We start from the raw sequence: 19,037 nt of genomic DNA on the forward strand, positions 1-19,037 counted from the left end.
CAGTGCAGTCTGCAGCCCAGCATGTTAGGATTAGTGCACGCAAACTGTGACGTGACTGCCTTGCAACAAGCTTTGTAAACCCACTATTACATTTGTATAAAACTGCTAAGTGCTAGAGTAAAAACTAGATAAAGTGGTGAAAGAGTTTCAAGTGGGAAATCTGTGATTAGGAAGACTTAACAGGCTGTTTATCGTCCTAATCTGTCATTGTTAGTCTATTATATGTGGTTTACTTATTTAGAGATACAGTATGTTTGTTGAATGTAACGTAAAAGTCTTGATAGTTTCTATCTAATGTATCAATGTATATTTCATCTGGATGAAATATGCAAAAGAATAAAGTTAGAATAAACAACACTGATGGAGTCAGTGAAAAACATCCATCTATCCATCCATTTGCTTCCACGGGGGCGCTGGAGCCTATCCCAGCTGTCATAGGGCGAGAGGCGGGGTACACTCTGGACAGGTCACCAGTCTGTCGCAGGGCCAACACACAGAGACAGACAACCATTCGTGCTCACATTCACTCCCGCATTCACACCTAAACAGTGCTAACCACTGTGCCACCGTGCTAACAGGTAACTGCTTTCTGTCTCGCTCATGATTGTGGAGGAATTTTGCCCCATTATTCTTTACAACATTACTTCAGTTTATTAAGATTTGCAGGCAGCTCTGTTCAGGTCCCTCCACAGCATTTCAGACCTGGACTTTGACTTGGCCATTACGACACTTTGATTCTTTTCACTTTCAGCCATTCTGTTGTAGATTTGCTGCTGTGCTTGAGATCTCTGTTCTGCTGCATAACACAGTTTGGGCTAAGCTACATCTGTCTTACATTTGATTCTCAAACTATTTGCTATACAAAGAAATTAATGTTCGACTTAATGACCGCAAGGTACCCAGGCCTTTTGGCCATAAAACAAGCCCAAATCATCACCCCTCCTCCACCATGCTTGACAGCTGCCCTATTCAAAGGATGTGACAAGACAGAAGTCTTGTGGTTTATTCACATGTAACTTTGCAGACCTGAGCCGAGCTTAGACAAGAGCCTTTTCTCCTGGCAATCCTTCTAAACAAGCCAGTATTCTGTCTTTTTCTTGATCAAATGTCATGAACTTTAACTAGCTGAGGCCTGTAGATTCAGAGATGTAGTTCTTGGGTTTTTGCCATTTCTCTGAGCATTGCATGGTCTGACCTCGAACTTGCTGGAACATCCACTCCTGAGAAGATTGCGACGTTATCTTAGCACACACCTGAATGCTCTAGAGCAGTAAACTGCCAAAACATCTGTTTTTATTGAGCTGCTCGCACTTGTTGTTGAGCAATTAATCAAATACATTTGACTTGCAGCCTTGCTGCAACTATGACGTCTTCTGGGTGCACTGTTTCTACAGGACTACACAGAGTCACGTGAAAACTTTCTTTTTCATGTGACCATCAAACCCCAACCTGAAATCTTTAATTACCAGTCATAAAACACAAAAGCCTCAATAAATACTCACTGTTGTTACAGTTGCCACATTTAGTCTGTTTAATACTACATATGTAATTTATTTAACACTATAATTTGGCTTTTTTTTTAAACATTACTTACAGGTGGATTATTTTCAATCGAAGATTAGTTTTATTAAAAATGTCTAGGTTAGAGTCCATCGCTTGGGTTGCTGCTAGTTTCTTTTTTTTTCCAAGATCAGATGAGTTTGTTTATATCCAGATGTTAGAAGAGGGTTTCTAGAAATACTGCCAGAACTGGGTGAGTGTTTGCTGCCAAATTAATTGTTGGGCTTGTGAGGATGTTAAGCCCTGTGACCTGAATTTAGGCTAATGCACGAGTGGCACAAGCTTAGGCAACAAAATTTCAAAACATGCCCATCAGAGGAGAAACCTTTCTTCATCTTTTTGTCATTTTTGAGCCCCGTGCAGTAGAGACAGACAGGAAACACACCAGGAGACAGCCGTGACATGACATGCAGTTCTACCAGCTAGCTAGAAGTCAAACATGTGCTGCTAAGGACATTTTAGCCCATGTGGTGCACATGCTTTGAATTTAGCCATCAGATTAGCTTTTCTTTTAGAACTTTTCTTTTGCTAAGTTCTGGTGCTAACCACAAACACTTTAAGGGCCCTTTTCCAACTCCAGATTATTATTCTTGGACTCTGTTAATGTATCTTGTTCACATTTCAAAATAATGATATTTATCATATCCTGGATCTATCAGTCCATCCTCTGTCTGAAACAATCAGTTTAAGCCAACTTTCTTCAGATTGGCTAGCCCTCACAATTAAACTAAGACCAGCACTGCCAATACAAATACCAGTAAGGACACTTTTAAGCTATAAACGCAGGATATTTAGGGGAGAGGAGTGTCTCATGATTTATGAAATGAAACATCATCAATTTGCAAATTCTGAATATTTTAAAGACCACTGTGATTTTCAAAGAGCTAACACACGAAAATGCACCTTTGAGGTTTTCATGTATTTTGAAACTCAGTTTTTTTGAAGACCTTAGATGAAAATGTGCCCATCTCTAAAGCGCCTCGGGTGAATTTCTGTTGTTCAAATGTGCTATAGGCTATAAATAAATGTGACAGTCAACACAAAAAAAAAATGTTCATACTTTTTTCATAGTGCATGTATAAATAAATAATTTATTTAACACAACACACAGTGTGCTACATACTGAACTCATGGGAAAGAAACGAAGTACCGATGCTTTCACGCGAGTATCAATCCAGGGACATTTGGCTCGATCTGCCAACTTCTAGTAAAAACTTCCTGAAGCTAAACACTCAGAGCAGCCTGAAGCTGAGCTTTTGGCTCCCATATGATTGAAGCTGCCCATGTTTAATATGAGTAGCCACCACTGTAAAACTATTTGACAGAAAATTAACAACAGTATAATACATCATCTTTAGAATCAAATGCATTATCGCAGCTCATCCAGTGTGTCACCTTACCTCAGCTACCCAAGTCCTCTCCAGCTCCCTCTGGGAGTCGGCCTGCTTGTAGTATAGAGTGAGTGTCTCCCTGCAGGCGGGCGACGGTGAACGCAGGCTCGCGCAGTCTCGCACAGAAAAACGCAACGTGACGAACACCCGTGGAGCCGAGTGGCGGTACAGGAAAGGAGTAGCCAACCAGTTGTCCTGCTGACGGGGATTTTGGTTGACATTGCAGACTTCAAAGGTTCGTATGAGCTTCCCTCGGTCATCCAGGACGCTGACCTCATCCCACTGGAAGACAGAAACAATATTATGAGCTTGTGTAAACTGAGCTTAGCAAAACAGAAATAAAACTATAAGCACAGGGCTCCAGAATAGGCCTGTATAAACTGTTAAAACGCCGGTATGTTTATGACTTTTCCACAGCCATGAATCTTACTCATGACTTAGAAGGCGGTTTACATTTTACAAGGTAAATATTGAACATATTGCTGCTGTTGCTGACATCAGCCTTGTCCTTCACTGGGTGTTCTCTGTGGAGGCTACTTGAGATAAGTCTGATAGAGCAGTTGTTTTGTTTTGTTGTTGTTTTTTTTGCTGTAATATCACAGGAAAAGCTTTTGTTCCCTGTCCTCACTGATCTAGGTCGTCTCTATAGTGCTGCAGAGTAGGCTCTCTAATTACTTAATCAATGATTAAAAGAACAGTAATTTAATTAAACAGCTCCAGCCTTTCATTTAGAGCAACATGTTTCAGGTGTTGAAGACAAAACTGTGTTAACAGGGACGGTTCAGCTCTCACTGTGGTGAAGCCTTTGAGGCTTTAGTGTTTTGGTGATTTTTGCCTGTTTGTGGTGCTTAAAAGTGACATTTAACAAGACTGATGCACAGCAGCACTTTTACCTAAATGCTTACGTTGGCATACTAGCTAGCTATTATTTGGTACTTATTCGTTATGTTTTTTTTGCATTTTTAATGTCTCTACACTGAAGTATTTTTGGAAATTGTGCTGTATGCATGGTTTTAAATGTTGCAGAACCTGATTGTGACCTGACAACGAGGGATCTACATAGTTATTATTGATGAAAATTGCATTACGGATTCTTGCAACAATTTTAAATGTTATAGTCTTGTCCTCATGAGTGAAAACTAAACATGCTTAAAGTTGCTGAAATAAACATAATATATACAAGAACTGGGATTGTATGTGACGATCAGATTGGTCCACCTATTGAGGATAGATGCAGACATATATATGCTCATTATATATGATCATTATAGTAAGGTTTATCAAATGTGATAATAATTAATGCATGTAATGAACCTGTCTCCAAACACTCATGGTCAGGACTTGGACTGATTACATTCACTCTCAGATCGGCGAAAGTTTGGAAGTAATTCCAACCTAATTTATAAACGCAGACAGATTCCCAACATGTTGCATTCAGACTGCACCAGTTGTATTCTGGTTATATTCCTATATCAAAACAAGTGTGCAAAGTGTGATTTTGCAGTTTTGCAGCATCTGCGTCTCTGTTTGTGGAGGAATTTCTAAATTTCTGTTTCAGATCTGTGAGGTTCTGACTCGACTTGTGCATGTAGACAAGACAAGTCACAGTTCATCGATGTCATATCACAAACAAACTGCATGTAACTGCCAACTTGACTCCATTCTGTTGCAAACTGATAGCAGACCTTTTTAATCACCTTCTTGACACACCAAAGTCACTCTGAAGATGACCTGGTCCCCATCTTCAAAGCAACCAAAGGTATTAAGGTCATAATTTTATCGTCACAGTTGTTGTACTTCTGGTCTTCAGCCACTGTTTTCCCTGGTGTGACTGCAGCATTAACCAGTCATTTCAGCTGTGAAGTTTTGGGGAGTATGGATTTCTGTACTTTCATTCACCCAAACTTTGTTGAGATATCGGACTGAAGCGATGACCGTCATCCTTCATGTTAAAAAAAGGATAATCAATGTATGGTTTCAAAAAGTCTGCACTGATTATATTTGTTAATCAACAGAAGATAATGTCAGTGGACCATTTCCTTAGTACAAAGTACGAAATACAGAGCAACAAGGACGCCTGTGAAAAGACATATTGATGCTAGAATTTCTTCGACGCTCAGATGAAAAATAAATTCTATTTGCAGCTGTTGCTCTGAGGTGGAGGCCGAATTATCAGAGACACATCTGAAAGAGATAAACTTTTTTTTCATGCCTTGACATATCTAAAGGAAAGAAAGAAAGAAGTTCACGGGCGATGCTGGCACTTTGCAATTTTAATATGTTACAGTAGTATAATGCTGTATTATAATAACAATTAATGCGTATTATACAGTGACATGTGCTTGTTTTTTTTCCTCTTGCACTAGTTTTGCCATTTGCATGTGCGCCATTGTTCACATGTGACAGGTGGCAGACACTTGTGTGCCTGACTTAGGGCAGCTGTTGTGCAATAAAATCAGCAGATTTTGTTGCATTTTTCGGGAAGATGAATCCACGGTAGATGCGCAAATGGATGTGAGTAAAAGAGAGTCGCACATGGAGAAAATGGAGCAGCCCGGAGACAAGGCTCTGGATGAGACTTTGTAAGATGAGACAAAATGTTAATGTAGCCGCAGGGTTTAGTTTCACCAATTATACAGTGCGTTGCGTTGAAGGATGAAAAGGATCTGCTTTAAGCCTGTGTAGCCCTGAGTGACAAGCAGGGTCTTTTCTGTTGTAACACAGAGGAATTATGTATTAGGCCTCATCATCATTATTCTCCCTATGACAATGGCAAGAGGACAAAAGGTCCTGACACCCTATCAGGGTGTATTTAGAGTGTGTGAATCACTGTTTGTGCATGTTAGTGTATCTCTGCATGCTCATGTCTCTTTCTCTGTGTGGCTCTGACAGCCAGTGTGAACAGAAATCTACTGAGCATCGCACCATGAGAGAATGCATTCATATTTGGTCCAGCTGAAATAATGATAAGATCAGTGAGGAGATAGAAAGAGCCGGAGTCGCTGTCAGTCTAATGGAGTGAAAGGGCAGTTTTCTCTCTCTCAGGCTTTGGTTCACTCTGTCAGACCAGTGTATGAGGGAAAACGGACGAAAGAGGGGGATCACACCGAGCTCATGGTGGGATGCAGGGATGCGGATGGTAGAGGGAGAAATGTGGGAAAAATAGCAAACAGAAAGAGTGTATGAGCATTTTTTGTGACACGCGGCGGTGGGTGCGGTAAAAGCTATGCTGAGTATGTGGCCAGGCAGGGACTTTTAGGTGGAAAGAGAAGCCGCCGTTGTTCGTGTGTGGCATCGCGTGCAGCTCGCTTCTGTACCTTTGTGAAAAAAACACAGCTTTCATTTGTTTTCTGACCCTACACCCCCACCTCACTCCCCCTTTGTCTCCTGCCCCCTTCCCTATTTTTCCACATCTTGTTTTCTTCCTCTCTTATAAAGGAAGAAAGAAAAAGAGGAGGAACAAAAACGGGCCAGATTGGGGAGTAGGGGGCGGATGAATCGTTATAGGGAGACTCATCTTTGTGATTTAATTTGAACCGAAATGCCAGAGAGCCACGCAACCTCTGCAGTGACAGAGGACAGGGAGGGGCAGGGCCTCGGACACAACCGTGGACACACAGACACAGATACACGCAAGCAGAGAAAGGCACATGCGCATATTTATACACAAAAACGAAGAGCGGGGAGTGAAAATAACAGGAGGGTGGAAAAAAATAAAAAGGAAAGTCTGCAGTGAGACTGGAAGTCTCTGCTGGTTTGACACTGAAGAAAAATAAGGGCCAGAGTGGAGACTGACTTGGGGGATAAAAAGAAAAAAAATGAGGCAAAGACCCAGTGGCTCTGTGGCTGTGAAGGGCAAAGGGAGAAAAAATTAAAAGAGGGAGGAAAAACAGGCAGAGATGAAGGTGCTTGTCAGTACATTGTAAAAATGGGAAAGAAAGAAAGAAAGCACAGGAAGAAAGAAAGAAAGAAAGCGCAGGAAGAGAGAAAACACATTAAAGAATATCCACAGACCCTAAAGCAAAAGAAGAGATGGGGTGTGTGGAAGGGGTTAAAAAAGAAAACACACACACACACACACAAAGACACACACACAACCTCTCTCGCTCTATCCCCCTTTCTTGGTCTGTCTTTCTACTTCTCTCAGCTTGATGCCCCGGGTCAAATAACCATATCTCCATCTCAGAAGCACTTCTCATCCAGGGACTATAAAGGGAAAAAAAACTCATGCAAATGCTTGACTTGCTCATGCACACACACACGCACATTCAAACACAATTGGATGCTCTCCTATTAGCAGCTGCCATCATGGTTCACAAGTTCCTAACACACATGAGGCCCTAATTATTCAAACATCATGTACAATTATGCTCTGACACTGGAGGCCAGGCGAGGGTGGTAATGTATTCCTGCCAGATGTTGGTTAGTAGCTATTAGACTCCATCCTGACAATAGCTGGTCACAAGAGTCAACTCAGTTTTGTTTTGTTTGGTTTTTTTTTGCCAAAAGTAACAAATAAATGTTTAGCATTCAGCCTGTTGTGGTTGAACAGGTGATGTCCATTTCAAACGGAGTCTAATAGATGCATCAATGTAGTGTTTCAGTAGGAAGGGTGTAACTACGAGCCGTATTAGAACTGAGATGCAATCACAAAGAAACGAATGAATTTAACAATCGGATTGGCCCCCAGGAGTTGACCCTCGCACAGTCACGCAAGTGACCTCCTCCTTCCTCCCCCAAACCTCCATACACACACACACACACATATATTTACACAGCTCAAGGCAAAGCAACAACCTTGAATACAAATCAACTCAAAAGGGAGATGGGAGATCTACGGCTCAATCTGAGAAGTTTAATTATGAATGACGACACACACACACACACACACACACACACACACACACACACACACACACACACACACACACAGTGGAGTAGAACAACAGATAAAAAGAATTGGGGGAGCATTTAGACCTTCAAGGTTATCTTAAAGGAAAGGTGAGTTCCTGCCCCGTCTAAGACTGTGTTCAGCACACTTGAGGCATTACCAGTGACATATGCCAGCCATTCAGGAAGATAATAATCCTTACCTCAAGCCATAACTAAACATAAAGCATTTATAACCTAATTCTTAATAATCTTTGATCTGCGACTTCTGTAAACTCCAAGTGCTGTTGTGGAGGCCTGCTGCACATCTCAGTCACTCTAATCTCTCCACTATTCAAAAAGTCCCAGAAAGCCCCATCCATGCTTGATTTTTATGTGTGAAAGTGAAAAGATGGTGGGGACTGGATTACATTCATCAACAGATGTTGATAACCAAACAAACTGATCATTCATGAAGGCAGTCGTCTGCATATGTTTGTTGTTCTGGTCTTAAAGTGTTTTATTAACTGAATGTACAGTAGCTCAAACCTAATATACTGAATAACAAGGCACAGGTGATAGAAGGACACAGGTGGAAACAATCCACGGTGGATGCATGGTGAGGTTGGGGAATAAAAGCCCAAAGGCATGAACGGAACAGGAAGTAAAACTAGAGCAAGACTCTGGAGAAAACTCACCTTCGAGGCACAAAAGAAAGAAATGAACGATAAGTGGCTAACACTGAGACATGAAAGGTAACATTAATATGTGATGACAGAGACCAGAGAAACTGGAAGAACCACAAAACCAGCCAGCGTAACAAACCAAAACACAACACAGACAAAACAAAACCACGACATGTCTACAGATCTGACATTTCCAATATCTTCAATCTGTTCAACCTCACCCAAAAGACTTTTATCTGAGTTTAGTAACTGGCATCTAATGAATTTTGAAAATCAATCAAGATTTTCTTGTTGTTCAATGAACATCCTTGGCTTTCCATTATTTTCTAACCCGCATGTGCCGAGCAATAAATCCAGAGTGTAAACAGCAAATCGATCAGTATTAAAACGAATATCAGTTGCAGTCCTGTACCATTTATCACCATTATCGATTTAATGTCTAAACTTTACCACCAGCTGCCTGACAGAATGATGAAAAACGTTATAAAACTAAATGTATTATTTCATAGCATCCTGTTTTAAGCCCTCATTAGCATTACAGCACAAGGCCCGACTAACAATGCGATTATAACCCGACACTTCAAACATCAGCATGTGCGACACGTGTATAACACATTCTACAGATGGCTTTAATGCTGCAACAGCTGGAAAACGCATTGACACTCAGCTCCCTGCTTACCCCCGTATCTGGATAGGTGATCCAGCCCAGCTCTGAGGTAGACTCTGTTGTGTCCAGCAGCATCACTGTGGGACGAAGAATCAGAGACAAAGAAAAGGTTAGAAAAAACAGACAGGAAACAGTTGCGTATGCTTTCATTTTAACGCAAAGAAAACAGGCAGACGTGTGCGCGAGCTTTCAGTTTAAACTTTGATTTCAGCTCAAGAATTTAACTGAGAAACGGAGTCGGTGCTATAAAAGCTAAGTGACTGTTAAACAGAATTTGTAATCATGAGATATTCTCTGAAGGACTGAAAACCAAATAGTGTGTGAGGCTGTGAGGCCATAAAAACATATAAAACACGGATTTGCTCCAGTGAAACTGAAGCAGAAAAGCACTTTGCAGAGTATCCCTTTTGAAGGCGGTTGTATAATTAATCCTTTTTTTCTCCTTTTGTAAAATACCACAAGTTGTTGGAACCATTAGTCTCATTTTCTTTGATTTTTCTCCCACCACATCCAATAAAATCCAGGAGAGCTCCAGCTGTGTGCATCTGTCAAATTTAATGACTGCTATAAAGTGATGATGCACTCTGGCACACTATTCTGGTGTTTGAAAAATTAAACTGATTGACCTGATGGGGCACTGTGATTAAAGGTCAAATTTCCCAACTTTAAAAGGCCATAACAGTTACTGTCACGATTTGTTGAAACTTGCCGTGCTGATGCTTTTCATAGCTTGTCCCAAAGGGAACCTTCGTCATGTTTCGGGGGGGTTAATATGTTCTGTGTTCCTCTTTTGTTGCAGGTTTTGCTCATTAACCCTGATCAAGAGCGAAAGCACAAGAATAGCATATGAGTTTTATGCTGGAGTGTGTTTTCCCATAATTTGCTTTAAGTGCTTCAAAAAGCAAGCTGGCAAAGAAATTACACACACAGACACACACATGCAAAGTGACTTTAATGCTGAGTGTTGCGTGCTGACACATGGCAGCTTCCCACACAAAAACTGAAGCCCTTGAATTTTCCATTAGCATTCCAAAACCGTGGTGGCTGCCGCTCCTTCAGTCTGGCACAGTCTGCGCTCGGTGCTGTTCAAGAGCCACCGACTGAACGCGGGCCAAAGTTTGTCGTGTACGCAGAGGTACCAAAAACATCAGACTTCAGATTTGGATGCTTGCACAGATGGAGGTAATGGAGGAAAACGCTCAGTGCCTGATTGCATCAAGCACAACGCTAATCAACTAAAGGGCTGTAGACACGTATACACACGAGACATTGTGGGAGGCCGGCGGCATTCGCCTCTGTTTACAAATAAATAATTCTTCTCATTGTCGTTATACAATTTTTATGTTTTTGCTTCCATTGCGTGTCACACAATAATTCACCAGAGAAAAGGGGCCTCTCTTTTTTCCTGCCTCTCTTGCTGACAACCAGACAAAGGGTGGCGGAAAAATATTATCTACATAATCAGCACTCGCACACGGGCATTTGAAAAGGTTCCCCGGTCCACCAAAACACCAATAGATACATTGTGTCTCTCTCCTTCTGCCAGTCAAACACAGAAGTACCCAGTGGCACCGTGAGCACACTCAATCCTGCCGCATGCCCCAATAAATAAAACAAATAATAAGAAAACGATATTATTTGTGGCTCATGACATGAATCGACCCCACCCCTACTGTTCTCTGACTGCTCTGTAAACAGATTTTTTCGGATTATAGTCACAGATGGACACCCCGCAAATCTGTGCTTCAAGCCTTCCTTTCCCTCCTCTCTTTTTCCCCCCTTTCCAAACCCCTCAGCCTGTCTATCCGTTTTCACCCACTGGCTGGTCTTTATGTCACTCTTAGTAAATTCACACATTTTTCCATGGAAGTGCTCCAGGATTTGGAGTGATATGAATTGTATCAAGAAGAGAATACAAATAGACTGTGACAGCTAAGGATTATATGCAGCCACAGGCATCAGAATAAACAGTTTTTAGTGCCGCGCACGTCTGGGAAGCTTGGCTAGTGGAATTTTGGAGGCAATTGGGATAAAATCAGCTAAAGGAAGAAAGCTAAACTCACCAAGCCAGGGATGCTTAAACCTCCGAATTTTGACAGTATCCACCAGTGAGACACCTTTCATGCTTTGTTTGACTCTAGCTGGAAACGGTGTACAATTCCAGCTGTGCGTGATGGCATGCAAACTCATTATTGATTAGTTTCTTGGCCCTGTAAAAAATAATCTTCAGTTTGTCAGATTGACTAACATGTTATATGTGACCTCATTAAGCACCATTTGATTTATATCAGATAAGCAACAGACACAAATGCTGCAAAAGTGTCATTCCAAATTCAATTAACCTTCTGCTTCAGGGCACAGTCATGCATAAATAACACGGAGCAAACTATTTTTGACATTAATATTTATGCCTCTACTATTTAGTTTCTTGTCGCTGGGCCTTGGGGACAGAGGTCCTTACATCGCCTCCGCTCTTTCTTCCCGGGATAAACCTGTACATGAAGATTACATGGAGGAGCGTTCAAAGTGCTTCATGCATGTCTCGTTGCGTGACATTAGCATGTTGAATAATTCACCATGACATCCTAAGATTAGCATTGAAGTGGTGTGTTATGCACACCTTTCAAAGATTAGTTGGAGCTTGGGCACCGTGGCTCTGGTGCGCGTCTGTTTGTGTGTGCGTGAGACAACCATGAACAAAAGAGAGGGACATTTACTGGCAGGTCCACTTGGCAGTAAAAGCCCCTTTATTTAACTCTCAGACAGCCCACTCCATGTGCGCAGAGCACTACAGCATCTCCGTTATTGGTCCATCCGATGGCTGAGATGCTCGAAGTTTGTCCCTGACAGTTTGACGAAGTGCTGAGTCTGCAATCTGAGCCTGAGTGCTGCGTTAATGCACGCTGGCCTCTTACGTCCTCCTGTTCCACTCTGATTTTTTTTACTCGCTCTGCTCGATAACTCTACCTCCATTTTGTCCCTTGTCCCTTGTATCCTCCTCCTCTTTGCATGTGGATATTATTCATCCAAAATGTGACAGTAGGGTCTGTCAGATAAAGAGAAACACTCTTCTCCGTTACTGATGGCAGCTCTGCTGTTTGTGTAGAAAGTGGTTTGATACTCAGAGAGAGAAAAGGGGGATACAATATAGTAGACAAAGCATCATTATGGAAGGAGAGGCTGGCGGGATTGTGTTTGCGCATATGAATGTGTTTCTTTTGCTCTTTCCCCCTCTCTTTCTGTCCACGGTGTGGGTGTAAATGCTCTTCTGCCTTGTTATAGAGGTGACCTGCATTAGTTCATGAATGTCCCCTCCGCAACTGGAGTGCTCACTTCAGCTGAGTGACCCTCTCTGCTCTCTCCATCCATTTCTCTGAGTCCAACACTTTTCCTCTCTGTGCAGCCATGCATACACCGACACTCTCCAGTGCTAAGTGTAGTGCCGTTGTTCATGTCACGCCTCTTTGACAGCAGATGTATGCTACTTTAACGCCAAATTTTGCAAGGCAGTGGAGCCCCTCCTGACTCACTCTGAAAAGAAATTTGCTGTAAATATTAATGCCTACTAGAGGGATCCGAGTGTAAATTATGCCTTAACACCAAAGTGAATGCACCAGCAGAGAAGACATAGTCAGCGAGCTCACAGGTAACAACACGTTACAGAAACACACTCATGCACACACACACACACAAAAAAATTCCCACAGTGCCTGCAAGCGTTTTGAGCAGCGGTCAGCTTGTGTTTTGTCTTTTGTCCACTCATCCACCCATCTCCACCCTTTCTTGATACACTCCAGATGCTCCCTCCCACAGACAGTCAGTCAAGGACAAGGCCCTTACCAAACCCTCATTACAAACAACCACAGTGAGAGAGTGATACGCCAAGTCAGAAAGCGAGCAGGAGGAGGTTGGACGAAAGGAAGGAAGGGGATTAACATGTCTCCAGAAATAAGCATGCACATGTCAAAGGGAGTTATCTCAAAAAAACTGAATGAAAGCGCAGCTGCACCAAAGAGCACAAACAACCAGGTTAGATGATCAATCCCTACGTGCAGGCAGCAACAGGCACAGGTAGGAGGACACATCAAAACAACTGACTCTCTGTCTTGATTACAGCATGTTTGCTAAAGTAAAACTGGCAGACATGAAGATTTTAAAATTATAGTTTGACTTCTTGAGAGAAACAGTTATTTGCTTTCTGTCAATCTTGTTGCAATAAAAACCTGTTTTAGTTGTTCAGGCAAGCTCGCAGGCAGATTGAAATAACAGGCATTAGTGGGATGGTGGCAAGCAGCAACCACTGCAGTTGAAAAAATGAAGCCAGCACAAAGTGCCAAAAAGTGCAGCTCAAATGGCTGACTCCAAACGTGACTGAATCCTCACAGACGCCATGTTAAAATGTCCAAATAAACATGTTACAGGCTGGTGCAAAACACAACAGCTGGATGGACTTTTTTTTTTTTTTTTTTCAAATTTTCCAGTTTAAAATGTATTTGCTTTTATTTTCTAGCAATTATGCAGCCAATGTGTCACCTCAGCTAACTAAATTGGACTTTTGTTGTGTTTGTGCTGTTTGGGCCTTTTACATGTTTTTAGAACAATTATCTGACAGTTAAGAAGAAGTCTGTGCTCCAGTTTTGATGAGTGAAATCCTAATGTTTTATTTATTTATTAGCTCGCACTAATCAGGTATCTTTAAGGTATCCATACAGTCTATGGATGCACATTGCTAAGCTAGCTAGCTAGCGGTACTTGATAACTTAGCACTCTAAATATAGTCAGTTCTAGCTCCAAAAACCAAGATGGTGACGTTAATGGGTCTCTCAACATTCCTGGAAGGGATTCATAGTGTTTCACTTTGTTCTTCACACCGAAAGTGCCACAAAGAGCTGTAACAAATGAAAAAAGTAAGCTTGGGAAAGAAGTTCAAACCCAGCTTACTTTCACACTTCTTCATAGCTGGCCAATCACAGTGTGAAGTGGGTGAGAATATTGTATTGTCAGTTTCAGAAAGTCACAGAAATGGTCCGACAAAGGCCTCCAAATCTGAAGGTGGTAAGGAATATATGACTAAATAAATTGTAAGTGAACTAAATTTAAATGTGGAGACTGACTCTTATGTCTGGTGTTAAATAGGAGACACAAACTGCCACTTAGCTTAGCTTAGCAATGAAGGTGGAAGGTGGGTAAAATCTGCGTGCCAGTTCTCAAAACCTCATAACAAAGGATTTGTTATGATCTAGCCTTTATTTTTGGCTAGATCTTTCAGGATTGATATACTGTGGGTCTGGCATGTTGTATTTCAAGGCCAGGGTAGCAGTTTCCTGTGTGTCTGTGTGGCACTAAGGCAAGCATCTGCAGGTTCTGATTTAATGTCTGCAGTGCAGACATGAGGGTGGCATCAATTTTATAACCTCAGTATTGTGACAAGAGCAGATAAAGGTATAACCTACTAAGTTAAAAGTATTTACTCTTTCTTTATGTCTGTATCTAATAATTTTATATTTTTTGTGTTTAATCTACGTTCACATTCAAACCTGAGGTTGCCCATGGTAACCCCATGCAGCTCTTTGTGTTGTGGAAGAAGCTGGGGAGAATGTGCAAACTCCACGCAGCAAGCCTCCAATCTTGATTCAAACCCAGGACCTTGTTGCTGTGAGCTGACAGTGCTAACCACCACACTGCCATGCCACCCTGCATCTCACCCTGTAACAGCAGGGAAAGGCTCCAGCAGCCCTGAATTAGGTAAGCAGAAGGAAATGAATGGATCTGTGCCATAGATATGTCATAATTGCAAAAAGTATTTGACATGCAGAAATATGACTAAACGTCATCCTCAACCAGCACACGATTAAACATGTTGGCAACTCCACTACCGAGGTATAACTCAGGTGTAACTTTCTCCTCTTCTTTGATCAAAGGACTTGATTTTAAAGTCAGGAGCAGATCAGAGATATTTCACTTGTTCATTTTTGTCTGAGAAGTTCAACGTTTTGGAAAGACAAAAACAATCGTGATACAAGTTTTTACTCATCCACCAGGTCAACAGTGACGAATGCTAGGGGTATAGTTAGAGTTGAGCTTTGTTAAATAGGCAAATGTCACCTTTCAAATAAAGTTTCATATAATTATTTTGGCATAACAGCTTCAATTTTAAATAGTTTTCACTTAATCCAAATAAGTAAAAGTACTATAAAAAGTGGGGGACATTAACCCAACCTAAACCCTACCCCTCACCCGAACGCTAAATGTTTTGCTAGTGGCATGTTGGTTGTTAAAAGGATAATAATTCACTCGAGTGGAATAATGTGTACAAAGACAAAAGCGTAAAAGTTTCTTCTAAACAGGCTTGACTCCTCCATTAATAGATATCCAGTTACCACCAAAAACAGAAGCCGCAAACATCATCTTCTCCACCCTCAACCCTCAACCCTCACCGCTGCCAGATGAAGGAATGCAAGAGATCAGTTTAATTCAAACCCACTGTGTCATTTCTCATTAGTGAAGCCTTCAACAGCCTAACTCAGCTCTCTGTCCGTTCGGTTGGTGCCAGCACCCAAACTGCCAGGCAACTGCTTTAATGTGAAATTCAAAACTAAAAACTGCATTCCAGTGTTACAGCGGCCCATGCCACGTGTTCATCTTTTAGTATTTTTTTATTTTTTTTGGCTCTAACTCGTTGCCTGTCCACACAGGCGTATTATCTGTGACGCTATCTGCCACGACATTGCCTGGCTCAAAGCGGAGAGTCTTGGCTGAACCTCTTATATCACAAATGGCAGATGTGTCATTCATTTTAATAAAAGTGGCCTAATGTCATTACAAAGCTCTCAGCATGCTGGAACTAAAAATAAAGCTGGGTCACAGTTAAGTGTTGTAGTGTCAATGATGGGTTGAGTTGAGTCCTCCACTTCCCACCAGCGTGTGATTTCTTGGTTACTGCAGCCCCGTGCACATGCAGGATGTAAGGACGGGCGCAAGAAGCTGCTGAGGGCTTTTAGCGGCATCCGTTCTGCAGCACTCCCACTGTGACAAGCATGCCATTTATTTTCTTATCACACTTTCTCTAGTTGATCATGTCCTGAAAGAGTGGCTTATTACGCCTGGGATAGGGAGGGCACTCTGCCTAATTAATACCCAGTTAAAACCAGAGACAGCAGGAACGATGGCCCAGATGACCTTAGAGTGAGAATGTCAACATGGCTTTAAATTTATGCAGTCTGGTGTTTCAAGAAGGATTCATGTCCTTTATTTAATTTAAAGCAGCAGTAAAACAGTATGTATAGAGTGGCTAGCTAAAAGGATCTTACTTGCAGAAAAATGGCCTCTTACATCATTACATCCATAATACTGATGCATCAGTCTGTAAGCAGCATTGTAATGATGTAGCTGTCACAGTATTTGAAAGCAGGACCAAAATGCAGGACCCAGGCAGACACCAAATGACAAAAATGGACCTTTATTTAGCTGGCAGTCCAACTCCCAAAAAATAAAAGTCCAAAATGAAAACAAACCGATATCCAAAAGGCCATCATAGGGAGCCAGGCAAGATTGACAGATGCTATGACAATGCTTCACAGTGTAATAAGGGAAGTGGAAATCGGAAATAGGTGCAGAGAATAATGACAGTCACAGGAATGAGGCAAAAGTCAAAGTCAAACAAAGGTGACAACAACTTCCAAAGTTAAACAGGTAAAAGCAAAAGAACCCAACAAAGTAAAGAGAGGCAAGAAAGCAGAATAGCATAAAGAAATCAAAACAGTGGCTGCCGGTGGAAACTGCGCTACTGTTGGCTGAAGGTAGAGAGGGATGAGAAGATGAAGTCAGAGAGGCAAGCCTGCGATGGTTCGGACATGTGCAGAGGAAAGATAGTGGATATACTGGACAAAGACAGAAGGAAAAGGACGATGGCTGTAGTGAAAGAGGACATGCAGAGGGTTGGTGTGACAGAGGAGGATGCTAGGGATAGGGTGAGATGAAAGGAGATGATGCACTGTGCCAACCCCTAAAGGGAGCAGCCGAAGAAAGAAAAAGAAGAAGGAGAAGGATAGCTAACTCAAAACGTAACCAACAGGGAGACAGTAGGTTTTTATACTTTTATAGTGCTGGTGTAGGTTAGTGGTAGATTCACAGCACATTTGAAGGGCGATGAAACAAAGTCTTTCTGTACAAATTAGTTTTTTGACATTGAAGTGTTTCAGATGTGATATTTAAATGGTGCTATTTGGTAAAGTAGTAACAGCTGGCTGCGTCTTTTGTAAAATGTTATGCAAAAAGTTAGGGAGATATTTTATAACATCATAAGGTTTTTTTTGTAAAATCTTTATGTGAAGCCCTGCAATAGACTGACAACCCGTCCACTCGCCCTATGATGGTTGGGATAGGCTCCGCCCATCCTCACTCCCAACCGATGGCAGGTTATGGCTGCCCCTCCCTGAGCCTACTTCGGTTTCTGAGTTTTTCCTTCTCAGTGTTGGGAAGTGCTTGCTCATAGGGCGTAGTCTGATTGCTAGTGTTTTCTCTGTAATATCTTCCTCTACCTCTTTACCTTACAATACGTATTAGATTTGGAGCTATAGAAATAAAATGGAATTGAATGGAATTAAGTGTAGGGAGTAAAAAATTGTTAATTTTTTTCAGAAATGTAATTAAGTAGAATTATAGAAGAAACGTTTTATTTTACGTTGAGAGAAATGCATGAATTCATTAATCAATGTTGTCGTTAAAATAAAAAATCTATACATTTTTTGAGCAGCCTGTTGCCATCTGGTGATATTCAGAAGAGATTACCTTTTCAAGGCATGAAACAAGTTTAACTAACAGTGCAAGGTTAATTCCTGGAACTGCATAGTTCAGTGAGCATCGCTGCAACTCCGCTCGTCTATGACAGAAAGGGCCGGAGGGGCATCAGGTGTGTCTCCCGTTCAGGCCCTTCCTTGGGTGTGAGGTGTTAATCCAAAGTGAACACGCAATCCTCAACACAGATTCGTAAGGTTCAGAGGCTCCACATCAACAATGCATGTGGGCGAATGGAGCAACACTTACACATGGCTGCATTTGAGAGATGCAAATCAGTTGTCGCTCACTTGTGATTTGTCTTCATGAGAAGCGGCAAAGATTTCGGTTTTTTTTTAACCTAGAGGAAACTATTGAAAAAAATGACACTTCCTCATATCTTGTGATATAAAAATAGACAATAATTCGGATTTTTGATGCAGATATAGTGTACTTGAAAAGCAGATGGCTCACATTTCACAATAGAAAGAACGACTTTAAAAATAGTTAACGTGCAGCTATATCCAGCCGGTCCAGACGTCATTTGCTGCGACGAAAGCCGAGGCAGATGCCAAACCGTCCATTCACGATGTAACTGGATGTTTCACTTCATGTGGATTTATAGGGACGCCCATGCTACTAGGTTAATACTGTATTATGTCGAGCTCTGTTTCAATTACACAGAGTCAGTATGGGCTCGTTACACTGCCCGGCCTCTCTCCTCGCAGTCATTCTGTCTCATCTTAGTCCAAGCCATCTGTTACAAGCGCGGCTCGAATCCACGGCGTGAGGCTGACATATAAGTTACCACTGTAACAGACTATTACTGACACACACCTCGCAGTAAACTAAAGCCAAAGAAGAAGATGAGCGCGAACAGGTGCAGCTCTTTGCAACATAGAGACATATCCTTTGAAAGTAATTGCGTGCTGACTGCTGACACCCTCTCTAGTGCTGGGGACAGGGTGTAGGAGCGAGAGCTATGTATAGGCCAAATCTAAAGGCATGTATGCACCTATAGCCGAACACATATGGAGACACACACACACACACACACACACACACACACACACACACACACACACACAC

General features: G+C 41.8%; 1 protein-coding gene across 1 annotated transcript in view; it reads right to left on the reverse strand.

The window, feature by feature from the left end:
- The window catches only part of ephb6 (eph receptor B6), a 42,577-nt gene that overhangs the window by 22,280 nt on the left and 1,260 nt on the right, over positions 1-19,037 (reverse strand). The window contains exons 2-3 of the mRNA XM_005731953.2: positions 9,186-9,250; positions 2,961-3,233 (exon numbers count right to left, since the gene is read on the reverse strand). Coding sequence (XP_005732010.1) covers positions 2,961-3,233; positions 9,186-9,250 — 338 coding nt within the window. The remainder of the gene's footprint in view (positions 1-2,960; positions 3,234-9,185; positions 9,251-19,037) is intronic.

Source organism: Pundamilia nyererei, unplaced genomic scaffold, assembly GCF_000239375.1.
Source record: "Pundamilia nyererei isolate P.nyererei 1_Seehausen unplaced genomic scaffold, PunNye1.0 scaffold00045, whole genome shotgun sequence".
Lineage (NCBI taxonomy): Eukaryota > Metazoa > Chordata > Actinopteri > Cichliformes > Cichlidae > Pundamilia > Pundamilia nyererei.